The sequence below is a fragment of the Anthonomus grandis genome, chromosome 11, assembly GCF_022605725.1.
Source record: "Anthonomus grandis grandis chromosome 11, icAntGran1.3, whole genome shotgun sequence".
NCBI lineage: Eukaryota > Metazoa > Arthropoda > Insecta > Coleoptera > Curculionidae > Anthonomus > Anthonomus grandis.
Window position 1 is genome coordinate 10,566,301 of NC_065556.1, and position 20,088 is coordinate 10,586,388.

A 20,088-nucleotide genomic window follows, 5' to 3' on the forward strand; every position below is an offset into this window, starting at 1 on the left:
CTTATATGAACGATATTTATTTTTTTAAGACTCTTTGAATGGTAGTCCTTGGTATATTCATATCAGTTGCAGCTTTTCGGGTTATTTCATAAGAAATATTATGCATCATTTTAAAGAAAAAAAAACTTCTTAATTTAGCAAAAAAACAAAATGGCCGCTATTAGAAAAAAATATTGAAGATGGAATCTCAGAACCGAAACGTTCAAAACAAAAACTGAATTCAGGTATGCGTTGTCCTCAAAAAGTAGTCCTAATAATATTTTTACAGATTTTAAAAATACTTTGAAATAAAAAAATACAGCCTTATTTCAAAAATGCAACTTTTCGATTTTTTCCAAATATTTCAAAATTGGAAAAAGAAAAAATCATTCTAAAAGCAGCACTAAATTGGTAACTATATGCCCTCCTAGAACCATACATGTGCACCCAATTTGGGCCACACTGTATATATATATATATATATATAATATATATAATATATATATATATATATATCTATATATATATATATATATATATATATGTGTGACTATATATGTGGCTATATACAGTGTGGTGGTATATATATATATATATATATATATATATATATATATATATATATATATATATATATATATATATATATATAATATATATATATATATATAATATATACATGTATGAAATATATATTATGTACATTAAAATATCATTATATATAAAAGTCAACATCTTCTGTTTGTGATTGTTGAAAATACTGATGTCAAAGTTATGACTGACGCTAAAAAAATCTCCAGCTCTTCTTCGCACACTGTAATCTCTATATATCTGTTTCCTTTCGACTACCATCAAACATAACTACTCTACGGCTAATTTATTTTACTGGGCCTTTTGCGTTGCAAATTTTATTTTAAAAAATCTCCTAGCTTTAAATTTTTTTACATTTAAATTTAGTACATATAATAAGCCGCATAAAAATGTCAACCTTGCAAGAGCACATTTTTGACTATAGTCGGATTACCGAACAGATGGAGTAAATTATGTGCGCGAAATATAGGCCCGCCCATCGATGCAACCTTGGCAGATTTAGACGAGGAGAATTATGCCTACTTATTTTAAATTATTTTACCGTACAGCTTTGCTTTGTAAGTAGCTTTTTTTAAAATATAATACGGTCGCCTGTAAAATGAGTCCATACCGATTTTTGAGGTTGTGCCAGGTAATGATATAATAATACCTAATTAAGATATAAATTGAAGTATTTTGTTATGCAAAGTGCTTTTTTTAAAAGAAATTGAAATTGCGTCATTTTCTTCAATTGCGGCTAAAATCTTTTGAATCGTTAACGAATCATTTCTAAAAAAAAAGTAGGTCTATGGTTATGAAATGCGGTATTCGGGCATAATTTTGTCTTCTAAACAACCTTTTCTTATAAACTTTTTTTATATCTTGCCTAGAATTACTACTTTACCCTCCACTTTACCTACTTATAAAATTTTAAAAATGTGTGTATCAAGGCAAGCTTGATTTAAAAAAAATAATAATATGCTAAATTTTATTTTTTAATCAAGCAGGGCTGGATGCCAAATGGTCAAATTTTAACCACAAAATTTTTTGTCATTTTCACGTATAAATTCGCTCATCCTGGAACATACTGTATATAAAAAATATTTATTACCTGCTGCTTCTGCTGTAAACTGTCCACAAACAGCACATGTTCCACAAACAGCACATGTTTTTACCATTGTAACAGTTTACAGAAACTCTAAAATGAGATTTTTTCCCTTTTCAACCAAAAACTAAAGAAAAAACACAGAAATTCGTAAATGACAAGATGACATTTAGCAAGATGACATCAGGTTTTGCTTGCGGTGTTTCCATTCTAAATTTTTTTGGAAGCAGTTTTAGGATTAAGAATGTTAATTTTTTTAACTTGAATATATTATTTTTGCACTTTAAGTCCAAAATCTAACACCGATAAGTTAAATTAACCGTATTATATGTAGTGCTATGGTTGGAACCTTTGGTGTGACGCTTAAATTACGAGACAGTTTTACCACTAACCAAAACTCTTTATTTTTACTCTCGAGACGTATTTCGTTAACGATGTTAGCATCTTCGGGAGAAGATTAAAACTCGTAATTATTATATGTGTTAATATATAGCGTGTTACAAAAGTCGGTGCAATTTTTTGAAGGTCGTCATATTGAAGTCAGAATAAGACTTTTTTTCATATAAACATGTGTCCTAAAATGCTTGCCCTCAGAGCTACAGCCCGCGCAAATTGCTTGAAAAAAATCGATTATTTGGAACCATGATTACAGTTATGCATCAAATTGAATCAACTTTTGATACAATTAATCGTTTTAAGAAAATAGGTGGTAAACGAAAGCAGAGACAGAGAAAGCAGTATACAGAACAGCCTGTATAGCTGAATATTTCCTATTTTGAAAATGTTTGTAAACTTGACAACAGAGAATCCGTAAATATGTTTGTGAACAAAACACCCAAAATTCAAACAGGTTCGTTGTTTACTAATCCAATTTTTTTTTAAGTTCTTATCTCAATAATACTTAATATTAAATCAATTTGGATTGCACGTAGCCAGAGAACTGAGGATGTCATCTTTAGTTCTTAAAGAGTGAGTTCCGTTACATTGTACTATGTATGTTTTGCCTGAGGCTTTTGATGGATCACGGTTTATTGTTGCTTAAACTCTAAAGAAATATTGGGTCAGGGATGTCGAATCAAATTGGGTTCAATCTTATTTGAATAATTGACTCATAGTGTATTAGTGTGAATCTTAATAGTAATAAGATTCTTTACTTACTGTATGTCCTAAGGTTAAATACTTGCCAACTATTATGTTCCTTTTATAAATAAATATTCGTAGTTTTTAAAGCCCAGGGATTCTCACGTATTTTTGTTTTTAAATATTACTTTTACATTTTAATTCTATGTAAAACTATCTATCGAAAGCAGTATTCACCCTTTTCTTATATTATATGGGGTGCGAGCTTTTTTACATTATATGATCCTAAAATTCTTTATTTTTAGTTTTTATGTTATCAGAAAACACTATTGAAAATGTTTATTTGTATGGTGATTATTATAGCGTTTCTTAATATTAAAATATTATTAAAAATAATTTAAAACAAATAAATTTAGTGTACTGGCACAGTTTTTATAGTCAATAAGTTTTTAAGTTCGATTAAAGATTCGACAGATCATCTCTTCATTTTATTTCATTCAGAAAAAAAAACTCGAATCACGGATAAAAAATTTCATAATATGATAGACTTTGAAAACATCTTGTCGAACTTGCATTGTCTTATTTATAAAGAAAAAAAAAATAAATAAATAAGACAATGCAAGTTTGATAAGATGTTTTCACTGTACCATTGTCTACCACCTTCAAAAACATGATAGACTTTGTCAGTTGTATGCTGAGGACTATCGAAAGGAAATAAAAAAATTTAAAGAAGAAGAGAAGAAAATCGAGTTCTAATGTTAAATATTTCTTATTTTTACTTTGATGAATGAAAAGAATGCCAAAGTTATGACATGTTGCTTATTTTGCTTTTGGCATTTTTTGCATTAGTAGACATCAATTTTTCTTTAATATCTTTTTTTATGGCAAAATTCATATAACATATTTATTTAAAAATATTGGTTTTTTGATCCTAAAAATAATATTTACATTAAAATTTTCTTGTAAAGCAACTATGAAAAAATCTGTTGCACAATTTGAAATATTATCGCTACATTTTTAACTCCTAATTCCTTATCCACTAAAAGTTTTTTAGGAGAAATTTTTAAATAGAAAAGAAAGTATAGTAGGGGTGAGATTTGATCAATATTGATAAAATCGCAGATATATTTTGTGCATTGAGGAAACGGTAAAATATTTATTTTTAAAACTGTTTATTTGACCATAACAATTATCAAGTAAAAGTATTGTCAGTCTATTTTAACTAAATTTGTAAATGTTGAAGAAAAAAATTCGCGTATTCTTCTATTCTAATAAGTTTAAGCACTATTTTCAAAAATATTGCCACTTAAACATAGATCAATATTTTCCGAAATTTTTAAAGTCAAGTAAGAGTTTTTGACAAGTGTATATGGGATGAACGCTAAGGGCGAATATGAAAATTTAAGTCATGAATCGAAAAATGGCTTTGAATGCTTTTAAAATCCGTACCAATATTCAAAAAAATATCAACGGGAGTATCGAGAAAAATTTTTTTTTTGAATTTTAGAATATATCTTCGTAGCAATACAAAGGGTTTAACATATGTAAAAAAGCCAAATCAAAGAAGAGTACAAATTACTTACTCGTTAAAAGGACTATATACTCTTATAATAAAAGACATTAACACGAACCCATTTAATTGATTTATTTTTAAATTGAACTTTCTAGTAAATGAAAACTATTAAGTTTCTATTAAGAATGAAAGCTTAGGAGTTTTCATCCTAAATATTAATTTTAAAAAGAGATATATTTACAAATAAAAATTATGAAATTATAAGTTTTAATACTGACACAGATATTTCGTAAGTATAACTCGCTGTTCCATATATCAATCACAAATACTGACCTGCCTTTATTATTAATTAATTCCACATAATAATACAAGTATATTATTAAATTTTGTGAAAGGAAAAAAGTGATCTACAGTAATTATTTTAATTATAAATTCTGTCAATTAAATTTTATAATAAACATATTTTTATTATTCTCGGCTTTCAAGGTGAAAGAGCCAATGTCTAATGTATTATATCAACTACAAATATCATGATATAAATTATAGGACGATGTCCTCAATACTAAAATATTTGGCTATAATATATTATAAAAAGTTCAAAATAACCTTTATTTTGCTTAATTGCTTCAATATACTCAAATAATAAACAACATTACTTTATATTAACCTTTAATAAGCTTTTGTTGTCATATGGCAGCAATCAAAGCTATCAAAAGTAATTTATTTCAACTGGTTTGTCCTGGAATTAATTGCAATCTTTTATAAACAGTTCCCGTTACTAATAAAGTCATAAACTTCAAATAATTTAAAACAATTAGTTTCTTTTACAGTCGTACTTTGTCGATCCTCTCATGCGAATATTCTTACCTCCTCTTCTGTAAAAGGAAAGTTTAATTTTTCAATAACGAGATATTTATCCAGTCACCTGCAAATGTAATTTTAGGAGAAAGTTGATTTAAACATAAAAAAACGTAATTTGGCTAACGAGGTGACTTTCAACAGATTTCCATTAAATAATGAGTGGGTCAAAACCCTTATATCTAAAAATAACAAGACACCTACCGCTAAAAATCCTAAAATATATGCCATCTATGCCAAAATTAAAAATAAATGTGAAAGTCGTGATTAGAAATATTGCAGTTCCAGATTGGTGTTTGCTAAAGTAATGTGAGATTAATAATTGTTCTTAAATTAGATGGAAATTCGTGCAGCTTCATATGGTAAATAAAGCGTTTATATTAGTTTTATAGTTCCTAACGATACTGCTAGTAAATATATAGGGTGCTGTGAAAGAATGAAATCAATTTTGTTCTTTAATTTTCTTATTAAGAAAAAAAAACTGGGACCATCAATTTTTATTTTTGTATTTTTTCTGGCAATATTTTAGCATTAAAAATTATATACAGGCTTAGTAGTAAGTGATGTATATTAGCAATCCTTTCTGTTTTTTAGTAGAAATATCTAAATATTTTTGTGTTTTTTTCAATACTACTAAACTAAAATTCTGAATCAATAAGATAATAATAATAAATTATTTTATTTACATCCGAAAAAGTAGGTAGATACATAATTAATCAATACGTAGAAAATAATGGTGAAGTAAATATAATTTTACTTTCTGAATAATCCTGCTAACGTGTAGAAAAAAATAATAAAAAAGAAAAACAATCATTTTTAGAATCATGGATTGGTACTTTGATAGAAATACAAAAAGAGGTATAATGCCGGAATTAAATCCTCAAGTTCTTTGCACAGATAAAGGGAAATTGGCGTGTAGCAAACTCAGAATAAAAATACACAGGTCATTAGTGCAATAAAACATGACTTTTTAACTTGAAGACTTTAATGAAACTGAATATATTTGCGCTTGAAAGAGGAAAGAACGAAAATTGAATTTGAATTTATTAAAAATTAGAATTTTAAACTGGTTATGAATATAGAGTGTTGCAAAATTAAGTGCAAATATTTTAAGAGCGTACTGTTGAAGGTAAAATAAGATTTTTTTTCCTATAAACATGTTTCCTAAAATGCATCCCCTTAGAGCTACAGCCCGCGCAAATTGCTTGAAGAAAATCGAATATTTGGCACCGTGACTACAGTTATGCATCAAATCTCCTGAAAATTTTCCCTGTTTTCCCCGTTCCCTGTCCCTGTTTAAGTAAAAAAAGTCCCTGTTTTTTTAGGTTCCGTTCGATCTCAAAAATGGTGTAAACCCAATTTTGGGGGATTTAGCATTCAGGAGAGCTTCCCTAAGCAGTCACGGCCCATTTCGTCTTTTTTTCTAATTTGATAATTTTATCGCGGTTTATAATGTTACCCTTTCATTAACCAGTCGTTTTCTCGAAAGCGAATAATTGTATCGAAAAAATGCAAAAAGCAAACATTTTATAATTTTTCATATATATATATATATATATATATATATATATATATATATATATATATTTATACACATGTTTATAAGGAAAAAAGTATTATTTTGACTCCAACATAACGCTGTTAAAATATTTGCACCGAACTTTGTAACACCATAGCGTTAAATGTAAATGTAAATGACGTTTTAAATAGAGTTAGACAGTTTATTAAACAGTTTTAAATTTGGGCATAGCAAGTGATTCTGTGCTTTTTACATTTAGGTGATGAACTTTGTTTCTGGGAATAAATTTACTTTTGAGTTTTTTTTATAGAAAAGGTCTTAGAAATACCGGCGACAATTCCACCTGTTTGACATATTAAGCCAATTTGTTTGCGATATTTTATGCGATATATGGTCTCCCTTTTTAATGCCATATATTAACCTACAACAAGAATTTTGAAAATAGGACATATGTTCTTAAAATGGGTTCAGGAATCACTCCCTTAGCACGTCTTTAAGGAACACCCTGTATGTAAAATCACAGTACGCATAATGACTAAGAACAAGAGACTCATAGAGTAGCTTTTTTAATTGATTAAAATCTTAGTAAATAATAAATTTTAATTTAATTAAGTAATGCTTTATTAAATAAACAAAAACCTATTAAAGCGAAGATAGCTTTGTAGGACACTTTTATTGTATTTTTAAGAGCGTTCAAATAAGGTATCATAAGCTCAGAGCTTCCATTTAAGCTTATAAAGCTTAAATGCTGGGGCTAGGAGTAAATGGTTAAATGAAAACAAGTTAATTATAATGATACTTTAGTTTTCCTTCTTATTAAAAAGGGTGTTCGATAAATAATGGCAAGAAATTTAACAGTAGATTCCTTAAAAAAAAGGTAAGTTAAATTTTCCTAGTCCAAAAGTCAAAGATAATCAATTAGCAGAGTGCTAAGTTCAATGTCATTTTTTTAAATTTTCGACATAAATTTAGCATTTATTTTTCGTGCTTTTTTTCTTTTATATGGCAAATCTTAAAATGTGCAATTTTTAAATATTGTCATAGAGAGCGCCACCAGCAACATTTTGGCTTTTTATGTCCGCAACATTTTTATACTTGGCATAATTTCATTTTTTATTTAAAATTGTAAAAACAGTTTTGCTTAAAAAAGGTACCCCACAAATTTTACTACGATTTACTGTTTAGTATTTAAATTGCGTTCTTACCCTTTAAATAAAAGAAAAATTATATAAGATAAATAAAAAATATGAGTTTTTTCCAATAAATATTTCACAATAAATAAAAAAAAAAATAATTATTCATTTTGAAATGACAGCAACAGTTAATATTTTTACTATTAGTCCCTCTCCTGTATTTATTGTATTTTCATAAACAAATAATTTCATGTACTTTCATATGCAAAAATCTCATGGGTTAAAACCTGGTCATCGTGCGGGCCAACGTCTTCGACTTCCATGTTCTATCCAGTTAAAATTAGCATTAAGATACTTTCTAACTGGTCTTGCATATAAAGATTTGCTTTAGCGCATATTTAAAGGTAATTCTTCTAAATAATCACTAAGCTTTGTTTGTAAAAAGTTTAAATATATTTCTCAGTTTAGATTAGCTAGATAGGGGTAACTCAAATGCTCTCAAAAATTACCTGTTACACCACACCTTATATTAATTTTAAATTCGTGTTGAACGTGGCTTTTAGTAATGGGGTTCGGATTTGTATTATCGTATGATTGCTTGTTTCTAACACATTAAAAGTTACCCGTCGGGTAAAAGTCGCTTCATTCGTTAACATGTATCGCTAAAAGATCTGTATTCAAAAGATTTTGTACAGGCATAAAAAGACATGGATAACGATGTTTGCGATGAAAAATTCTTAATACTGATGACTTACTAATTCCAAATCTTGCAGCCATATGCCTTATACTTATTTTTAAATCTTTAGCAACCCGAGTTAACACTTCTTATGGACGTGCATATTCACTATTTCGACGTGCAGCATCCCGCTTTGAACTAAATGAACCCGTTTCCTCAAGCCTCGGGTAAATTTATTAAAAAGGGTTTTTAAAAAGATTAAAATCTGGCAATCTCCTATTATTTGGATACAATTGCGGATAACGTCGACCAGCTTTTAAACCGCTGTAATTACCTTGGGTATACACGTTTGGCGAGTTGAATCTTACGGATTGAGTTTTAATGTATTAGACCTAATAGATAGAGAGTAGACAGAGAACGACTGCATCGGTAACCTCCCACCGATAGCGACGCCGACTCTCCGTACCGCTTGCAATGTGAATTTAATTTCGGCTTGCTCCCAGTGATGTTTAGCAAGCGCTTGGAGATGGGCAGGTTAGCCTCGAATCAAGTATTAGAATTTTAAGCGCACACTAAAGATAAAAATTTCTGTTGTTTTTTAACGTGCTCATAATCGCAAGTCAAAAAACAACTTTAATATGCTCAAATCTTAAAAACCTTTGGTAAAAACTAAATACAATATTCTAAAATAAAATGAAAAATAACTCTTAAACAAAATAATAATTCTAATTAAATGGATTATTTAATAAGGTGTTCAAATACACCTCCTTGTTGGGCTTCACAGTATCCCAACCTGTCGTAAAATTCTCTACGTACATTGGCTAACATTTCAGGTGTAATGGACCTAGATATATTAATAATTCTCTAATATTAATAATTAATAAGTCGAAATTCGTCCAAATTAACGGCTCTTTCATGTGTTGATAAAGAATTTCCGTCAAATAGCTCCATAAGAAGTAGTCGCAAGGCGTCAGATCTGAAGATCGCGGAGGCCATGGTATAGTACCTCTTGTGGAAATAAGCCATTCAGGAAAAGTGTTTGTTAAATAGTCCTGCACTTGTCTAGCGTTGTGAGCGGGACATCCGTCTTGTTAAAACCAAATTTCCTCAAAATTAACATCCAAGTTTCGTACAGCCGGTATAATATTTTGTTGCAATAAAAGTAAATATCTCTCAGAGTTTAAGGTACCATCAATAAAAAAAGGCCCTACAATGTGATTGGCTAAAATACCAGCCCAAACATTTACCTTTTGCGGGTATTGAGTTCGAAATGGTACACTCAAATGTAGGTTTTTGGCGAGATATCTCACGACTGAAGAATTATGTCGACCTAGAAAAGAAAAAGATGACTCGTCTGTTAAAATATTACTTGTGAAGTCGTCATTTTGATAAATGTTTTCTCTTAAGGTTTCACAAAACTTTTTTAGCGTTTTATTTGATCTTCTGGAAAAATTTCTTGAGTGTTTTTAATTTTATATGCTTTGTACTTATTTCTTTTCAAAATATCACGCACTGTACGACTTGGAATATCAAGTTCTTCAGAAATTTGGGAGCTAGAACAAGGTTCACTTACTTCCACAAAAGCACACACCTTGACCTCCTTTTCAATCCTAGCGCCAGGTGTTCGACGAGGTTCCTGATCGCCACTAGAACATTTTGCACACCGATTTACACATCCCGACTGCTCAAACTTATGCCAGATATTATAAATTGTTTTAGCAGTAGACTTGCTGATCTGGATATGCAAATATTAAATGGCCGACAACTTCTTTTGCACTATCCGCACGACAATACCTTTTAATGATATTAATCTTTTGATCAACAGTGAAAACCATTTTTATTTTATTACTGTATCCATCTTCGTACCAAAGGTTGAAATTAATTGTAAACATGATCGGCTAACACGTACATATGTAGGTATACGAGGAATTGCAACCGAACTTTAACCGGACTGATAAGCGCAACGACGACGCGATAGCCGCCCATGGTGGAGGCAAGTTTGTTCTCGCTCTACTCCGTCTCCCTCTTACACATTACGCAAAAATCATATTCGAAATTTTTCAACCGCCGAACGTGTATACGCAAACCATATTTCGCATTTCAAATTAGAAAAAAATTGATGCCCAGGTATTTTACATTTACATTTTATAAACAATGATCACTAGAACTCATACTAATGTAAACTAAGAGCACAAACAATAAGAATATATATATATATATATATATATATATATATATATATATATATATATATATATGTATACAGGGTGTTCATTTGAAAACTTCCCACCACGGATTTATCGAAAAAAAACCACTGTTTAAAAAAAAACGCCGAAATACGTCAAAAGGTTTGTCAAGGGGGACAACTTTCTAACTTTCTAACCCTAAAATTACTTCACCCATTGCCCCCCAGGGTCATCCCCTTAAAAATTTTAAATTGCAAGGGGTATCGAGTAATAGCTTGTTTAAAAGTTTTGTAGTCTTTCGAAGTCTTTTATTTTGACGTTTGATTTTTTTCAATCGGTCAATTTGTTTTCGAGAAAATTAGAAAAATCTTGGTTTATCTTAATTTGTTCAGAGAGAAAACAAAAACATGAAAATATCAGTTTTTATTTCAATAAGTGTTCAAAATATTGCCCGTTTTGGCCAAACAATTATATAGGCAATGTTCAAATTTCTTACGAACATTTTCAAAAACAAGTTGTGGGATATCATGGCAGCTGTCGATGATGAGTTTATATATATATATATATATACATATATATATATATATATATATATATATATATATATATATATATATATATATATATATATGTATACAGGGTGTTCATTTGAAAACTTCCCACCACGGATTTATCGAAAAAAAACCACTGTTTAAAAAAAAACGCCGAAATACGTCAAAAGGTTTGTCAAGGGGGACAACTTTCTAACTTTCTAACCCTAAAATTACTTCACCCCCCTTCACCCATTGCCCCCCAGGGTCATCCCCTTAAAAATTTTAAATTGCAAGGGGTATCGAGTAATAGCTTGTTTAAAAGTTTTGTAGTCTTTCGAAGTCTTTTATTTTGACGTTTGATTTTTTTCAATCGGTCAATTTGTTTTCGAGAAAATTAGAAAAATCTTGGTTTATCTTAATTTGTTCAGAGAGAAAACAAAAACATGAAAATATCAGTTTTTATTTCAATAAGTGTTCAAAATATTGCCCGTTTTGGCCAAACAATTATATAGGCAATGTTCAAATTTCTTACGAACATTTTCAAAAACAAGTTGTGGGATATCATGGCAGCTGTCGATGATGAGTTGACGAAGTTCATCCAAACTTTCAGGTTGGGGAATAAACACAATAGATTTCAAATGACCCCATAGAAAAAAGTCTAACGGCGTTATATCAGGAGATCTAGCAGGCCATTCTATAGGTCCCCTTCGCCCTATCCATTTATCTGGAAACTCGTCGTCTAGCGATTGCCGAACGGGAAGATCATAGTGAGGAGGAGCGCCGTCTTGCTGGAAATATATTTCAGCCTCATCAAGTATATTAGCGTTTCCATCATGATCGATTTGGTTTTCAATTGATTCAGTGATAAGCGGATTGATGGTATTTTCCAACATATCCAAATAAATGTCTCCATTTAAATTTCCGTTAATAAATAATAATTGCCCAATCACTTTATTTCCTAAAATGCCTGCCCATAGATTAATTTTTTAAGAGTACTGGATATGCCCTTCTACAAATGCATGAGGATTTTCATTGCTCCAATATCTACAGTTATGCTTATTAACAAATCCATTTAGATAAAATTTGCAGTTATCGCTGAAGTAGATATTCTTTACATGGATTGTATTATCATTAATCGCCTTAGTCATTTTTTCACAAAACTCAACTCGCCAATCGAAATCGTCTTCGGTTAACTCTTGCAATATTTCTATTTTGAATGGATGAAATTTATAAAGTTTGGTAACTGTATGAACAGAGCCTAATACTACCAGTGGCAGCAATAGTTTTGCGTAATGAAGTATTCGGATTTATTCCAAAATGACCCAAAACTTAAAACTTGAGCGGCTTCATCCAAAATTCGCCGATGATCACGTTTTTTATTTGCAACAGATCCAGTTTCGGCTAGTGTGTAAACCATTTTGGAAGTAAAATCCTCAATTCAACAAATACATTTTCACTATTCCAAGACTGTCACAAATGTAACTGACGGCAAAACAAATGCTTTATTTTCCTTAGCAACTATAAATAACTAAGCAGGTATAACAATCAATACAGTTCGCTCACGATATCTGTGTTGATGAAAAGAATGCAGAAAAAAATTCAGGTTGTTATTTAGTTTTTTCCACGTCTAATCTTCGGAATTGCTGTTTATGTTGGTAGTTTCCGTTTTAAATTATAAATGAATTGTAGATTTGGCAAACCCTAACGGGCAACATTTTAAACACTTATTGAAATAAAAACTGATATTTTCATTTCTTTGTTTTCTATCTGAACAAATTAAGATAAACGAAGATTTTTCTAATTTTCTCTAAAACAAATCGACCGATTTAAAAAATCAAACGTCAAAATAAAAGACTTCGAAAGACCTTTTAAACAAGCTATTACTCAATACTCCTTGCCATTTAAAAGTTTTAAGGGGATGACTTTGGGGGGCAGAGGGTGAAAGGGGGTGAAGTAATTTTAGGTTAGAAAGTTGTCCCCTTTGACAAACCTTTTGACGTATTTCGGCGTTTTTTTTTTAAACAGTGGTTTTCGATAAATCCGTGGTGGCAAGTTTTCAAATGAACACCCTGTATATATATATTGACGGTCGGTCCATTCATACATAATTTTTATATTTGTTAGCTGTTAATCGCTATAACTTTCCTGCTAAGCAGGGTCACTAGCGGTTAAACTAAAAATTAGAGGTCATTTGGTGTCTCTCGGTAAATACCAATGTCGCTTGTATGACGTGGTATGTACTTTTGGTTTTAACCACATCTTGTTTGGATGAGCTATAACAAGAACATAAACCCTGACAAGGACAAATGACATTTATATTTAATTATCTTTTAGGCATAGCCTACTTAACAAATATTTCAACCTGAAGTAGAAAAATAGCATTTTATCTTAAGCGCATTAAAAACTTTAAATGTTAATATTTCATAAAGGATAAATTATAGCGAGATGTTTGAAGCATTCTTTCTTTTTCAAGCAATACTGTTTGTGAAATGCATATTTTAAATAAAAAATTAAATTTTGCCAAGCTTAAAAAAGTTGCAGAATTAACTAAAAAATAAAATGTTGCAGATTACGCCCTTTATGACACAAAACTAAAAAAGATTAATTTTTAGATTTGCCATATAATAAAAAAACATATTCCAAATTTATTATTAATGTAAAAAAAAAATACGATAAGCCCATCTTCCTAAATCTTGGTTGTCAGTGACTTTCCGTCTAGGCAAATTTATCTAAACCTAATTTTTTTTAAACGAATCTGGTGTTAAATTACTTACCATTATGTATTGAGCGATTTTTCTTAGATGTCTAAGATATAGCCATTTTCACCCTGTAGATGCAGGCTATGACAAATTGTAATATCGGTAAGAGAAACTTAGATAGTGAAATTAAAACAATATTGTGCATTTAGTTGTTTGTGAAAAATGATATTTAAGGGACTATTTGAAATTAGTATTTTCCCAGTAGATAATATGAAAGAAGTTGCTTGCTTGATTTTAAATATCTTAAAAAATTTTAAGGTATATTAAATGGGTGTAAAGCATATATCTTTCTCAAACGGAATATCAAGTATTAATCGGTATTAATATAATAGTATTCATATATTTTACATTATTTTAAAACTTACTTATTATAGTGAAAGAGATGCAACAAACACTAACTCACCCATTAATTTTAATTTTGTGTTCTAGATAAAATGTCTAACAAGTTATTTTGGGTCAGCGAGGGCGACATGAAAGGGCAAAAAGTGACCCTAAACGAGGAACGAGATTTCGTTACGGACAAATCAGAGGACGGCCTTAGTAAATCAGTGACCTACAAGATACCTGTTGAAGCAGAAGTGGATCGAGGCGGATGGGGCCACAAGTTAGACTTTTTAATGTCCTGCATCAGCTTGTCTGTCGGCTTGGGAAATGTATGGAGATTTCCATACCTATGTTATAAAAATGGAGGAGGTAATTATTGAAATGATGTAAAAATATTTGAGTCTGATATAGACTTGTAGTATTATTTAATGGTTCCAATTAAGACACCTTTTAAAATAAAATTATTTAATTTATCACCAAGCCATTTAATAATGTATCAGGCAGCTATTTTTATAAAGTGATTTTTAATTATAACAGAAACTAAAGCTTTAGAAAAAAAAGTTATTTAATCTTAATGTTAAACAAAAGTTTCAATTTGAAATAAATTTACTGTCATTACATGTACCTCAGTTTGCGAGTTTACTTAATTTTTTTTGTTGGATATAGATAAAAAAAAAACTAGTTTAGACGATCGATTTGAATGTTTTATTCGACTTGTCAATCTGTATGAGTTCATCCTCAGAACTATATATTGTAAATCGTCTTAGAAAGACGGACATAAAATATATTTACCTTTATGCTAAACTGTTTTTTCTATTTTTTTGTTTAGAAAAAATAAATAATAAACTTATAAATAAAAAACTACATAATTCTTGTTTACAACCTAAATATAATTATTCTACTTTAACATATTTTCTCCTGATTGAACAAAACAAAGCTAAAGAGTTAAATTTTACTAAAACTACTTTCTAAATCTACTACTTTAGTAGAAGTACGCAATAACAAATGTATGATTGTTATGGTCAAGACAGTTTAGGAGTTCGTGTGAAAAAATGCCTCAATGACAGGTCATAAAGTGCATAAATGAGATTGACTGTGCAAGAATAGTAGAAAAGTAGCTTTAGTTCAAGAAGGAGACTCTCAAAGGTTCGTGACTAATAAAGTTCGGGTTTGGCAAAGTGATGTGTCTCGCACTTGAAATCCTTATTTCCAGAATAATTCTCTTCATGGCAGACCGAGAAGCCGTGGAAGATATGAAACGAATTAACAACAAAACGGTTATATTCACCTTCCCATCCGAGGAAACTCAAGTATATCAATAACAGCACTCCAAAGAGAGATGTAGGATGCTTTGGGAGTTCAAGTAGCGGTCTTTACATTACGCAGGCGAATACTACCAGCAGATTTGAAATGTCGCTGACCATTAAGAGTACTTCGACTACAGTGGGCACAATATCACATGGCTTTACCAGCATATCTTGGAACTTTTTGGTATTTTTTTCTGTCGAAAAAAGAATTTGTTTGGTTCAGGATAGCCATACAGGTTTAGAGGGAGCTAACAAAAGCTGCCCAGTTTGCTCATGCACACCTCGTACCACATTTGCAGGATAAAGTGCTTTGTTCTAAGCTGATACCATGTATAATGGTTGCACAATTAATTTATATTCAAGGCACAATGACAGATCATAGATACAAGAGAGAGATTTTAGTCCCAAACATCAAAAATGGCGAAAAGCTGTTGGTGAGACTGGTTTTTATGGATGATAAGGCTTAATTTCAACATATCAGAGCTGTAAATGAGTATCTAAAATAAATCGTTTGGTCTGGCCTGCACTATTGCGAGATGTGAATCGCATAGAATATGCTTGGGGAACGCTTTCCAGGAAAGCGGCAGCACGCAGAAACCCACCTAAGACTATACAAGAGGCTTGTTTATGCTGCTCGGGAAGGATGTCTCAATATTTCGCAATAGCATATCCCCAATCTCATAGACAGTATGGGCAGGCATCTCTAAACGTGCATAAACAATAGAGGTGGAAATAAACTATGAAAAAAAAATCCAGTACACTTTATTAGTAAAAATTATCAATTTAAATTTAAATTCAAATTTTAATATTTAAATTAAAAAAAAAATCACCCTATATTTAAAAAAAAAATTTAAGAGTAATAATGTTGTTTTTACAACCAGTCTAGTTATAGAAGCGTCAGCGACTATATTATGTCCCTGCTCTCCGACTCAGTAGCGAAACGATGAAATTTGTTAATTACTCTCAATACGTTGGGAATGATGGGTCCGTAAGCGATTACTTTTCCGGTGCCCAGGAAAGGAGCGGTACCGAGATAAAGTCAAAAATTCGTAAACAAACGTAAAAATTCATTCCTCCGGCGAGAACTCAAATTTAAATCCTTTAAACGACTTGAAATTTCTAGGACGTAAGGGTTCATGGGGCTTAAGAACCGTATACTTTTTGGGCTAGATCCGTAGATGAGTAATTCTAAGCGAATAAAATTGAGTAAATTCAAACTGGTCTAGAGGCTAAAAATTAATTTTTATAAAAAAAGTTTTTCGGCGAAAAGGATTAGTTTTATAGGATAATATTTAAAATATTTTTTTGAAAAAAAAAATTTAGCGAGTTCTGGCATTTTTAATTTTTTGGAATTTTTCACCAAAGGGCACTTATCTTGGAAAAACTAAATTTATAAAAAAATAGCCTCATCTTTTGTTTTTAACTATTCATAACTTATAAGGGGTGGCACTTGGAGATTTCATACTTTCAACATTTTTACAACTTTTTAAGACCATCTTCCTGATACACTCTACAATTATCTGCGTACAGTAGTTTTTGCTCTACACCTTTTTTTACTTTGACGCTTAATACTGACATACCTATGCGACGTACGACCATTTTTCACTTCACACGGAAATGATCTGGCTATAATCCACTAAATACCGTTTCGTTTCAAATATTACAGTTTTTCAGCAAAATGCCATTTTCTATGAAAAGTCCAAAAAATCGGTCAGTGGAATGCTGTACAACATGCAGTGCGGGGCTATCAGGGTACAATAAGTAAGTGGTGTAGCACCCGTCCAGCGTTGCCAGGTCTACTATTTTTGCGGTAGATCTACCGTTTTTATGCTATGGCTACCACTCTACCGTAAAGCCATTAATATCTACCATTAAAACTTTTACTCCTACTTTCAATTTTCAAAAAATAAGTAAGACATGAATCCATGACGCATTTCTAACATTAATTGAAATGAAACGTTCCAATGCACAAGATATTTACAAACAAATCGTTTATTTTTTTGACGGAAAGCATATTCCGTTTTTAAAAAACCTTATTGGCTTTGCATCTGATGGATGGTCATGCTTGGAGCAAATGATTTCGTTAAGTCTAGGCTTAAGATAGATATTCCTCACATTTTCCTCATGCGGACAGTTTTGCTTTATGCGCCTCTAACGCATGTTTAAAACTACCAAGAGCGATTGAGGATTGTATGAGGGATATCTATAATTATATTAGTTATAGTCCCAAAAGGGTAAAAATTCTTAAAGACTATCAAAAATTCACACAAACCAAAATTCACAAAATACTGATGCGGCCGACACAAACGCGCTGGTTGTCTCTGAAAGCTATTGTTTGCAGAATAATAGAGCAATACAATGCTCTAAAACTTTATTTTGTCGTCGCAGTTACAACTGACAAATTACAATCAGCAGAGACAATTTTATATACTTAACAAGATCCGCTAACTTTGGCTCTTTTGTTATTTTTAGAGCATATATTACCACGATTTAATAATTTAAATAAAGAAATGCAATCCACCGAGCCCAAACTTTATAATCTTCATTCTGGAATATGCAATATTTACAAAACCCTTTTAGATTCTTTCATTAAAAAACATGTTTTAGTAAGCTATTCTCTGCATAAAATCAATGTTAAATCCAGACAACTACAAGCCAATTGAAAATTTATATTTAAGAGTAGATACAACACAATACATTTTAAATGACAATTTATCTGCAGAAAAATTCCACATTCTTCGCGTACGTTGTCTGGATTTTTACATTGAGGCAGCATTACAAGTTGCTAAAGATATGATTTTGATGACATAATATTTAAAAACATGTCATAAGTAAGTCCTAAATGTATTTTTGAAGACACAGAGGAATCCATGGTACCTTTAATAATGCATTTTCCAAACTTGATTTTGATGATCTGAAAATTGATTTCAGAAACTTCTTTTAGAAATTTCTTTCAAATGATTTTTACAAAATTGACAACGAATGAAGAATGCTAAAAAATTCGGAGTTTTCTAAAGCGTCATTTACTTCGGTAACATCATTTTGGATAAATTTTCAAGCTGAGCAGTATGCTGATGGTACCCCGGTATATCCTTTGCTCTCAAATTTTGCTTTTAATACAGGGTGCTTCAGAACTATGGGATCAAACTTCTGGGGGTTGTTCAGTACAACAGAAGAATCCATTTGAGTACAGGAACCCATGTCCGGAAATGCGTCACTACGCCACTACGGCCTTAAGACGCGTTAAAATTTATAAAAAACATTAATTACCTAAATAGGATCTGCTGCATTTATTTTTACCTCTTGTATATGACACCATAACAACAATTGTTTAAAATCAACGCTTATCAATGTCAATTCTCAATGTCATGTTTAAAAATTTTATAGCTTACAATTTTTAAACATTTATTGCTAATGTAAAACTTTACCTGTCAAGAATTGGCGGATATGCATTTGGCATACGGAGCAACAAACTGCAATGCACGAGCAGCATCGCGATTGTATCATGAACGTTATGCCGAACGACAGCATCCTGGATACAAAAAGTTTATTGCGGTTCATCGGCGGCTCGCTGAGACAGGCATGTTTAAGACCAATATGCATGATACTGGTGTTGCTCGGACCGTAAGAACGGTCGAATTTGAAGAAGAGGTGCTTTAGCGAGTTGCCGGTGAACCATCAAATAGCACACGTGACGTCGCTAAGAATATGAATACGAGTAACGCTTTTGTCTGGCGGGTACTACACGAGCAACAACTCCATCCTTACCACTTCCAGAAAGTTCAAGGTGTGACTGCAGCCGATTATCATCCTAGAGTTCAATTTTGTCGATGGCATCTGGCTGGCATCACATAATTGCACAACCAATTTTTTTACCATATGTTTTGTGGACCGATGATGCCTCTTTCACAAGAGATGGTATTTTTAAACGGACGAAGAAAATCCTTATGCAATTTTTCATAAAAAAAAAAAAGAAAACATCAGCATCGTTGGTCTGTCAACGTATGGGTAGGCATTGTTGATGATTATTTAATTGGGCCATATCTTCTACCGGAACCGTTAACAGAACCTATTTATCTGCGTTTCTTGGAGGAAGTTCTCCCAGAACTCCTTGAAAATGTTCCACTAAACGTTAGGCAGCAAATGTGGTTTCAGCATGATGGAGCGCCGGCTCACTTTGCTGTACAAGTACGCGAGTATTTGGCTCAGCGGTTTGGGCACTGTTGAGTTGCCAGAGGTGGAGCAGTTTCTTGGCCTCCTAGGTCACCCGATTTAACGTCGCTCGATTTTTTCTTGTGGGGACATGTAAAGTCTTTATTCTACGAAACTCCAGTAGAATCAGAGCTAGACTTAATTGGACGAAAAACAGCAGCATTTGAAATCATTCAAAATGAGGGTTAAATTTTTAGTGTAGTCCGCCGAAATCATGTGCGGCGCTTAAATCGGTGTATTGAGGTTGGAGGAAGACATTTTGAACAATTGTTGTGATGGTATCATATAAAAAAGGTACAAATAAATGCATCAGATCCTATTTAGGTAATTAATA

The 20,088-nt window shown here is 31.3% G+C and overlaps 1 protein-coding gene across 3 annotated transcripts in view; it reads left to right on the forward strand.

Moving 5' to 3' along the window:
- LOC126742031 (sodium- and chloride-dependent GABA transporter 1-like) overlaps positions 1-20,088 on the forward strand; it is a 130,987-nt gene that overhangs the window by 12,790 nt on the left and 98,109 nt on the right. For 2 of the 3 annotated variants that reach the window (XM_050448558.1, XM_050448559.1), the window contains exon 2: positions 14,341-14,604. In XM_050448558.1, coding sequence (XP_050304515.1) covers positions 14,346-14,604 — 259 coding nt within the window. In that variant the 5' untranslated portion in view covers positions 14,341-14,345. Of the gene's footprint in view, positions 1-5,367; positions 5,468-14,340; positions 14,605-20,088 lie in introns of those variants that run through there. The other variant, XM_050448557.1, reaches the window with a different exon arrangement.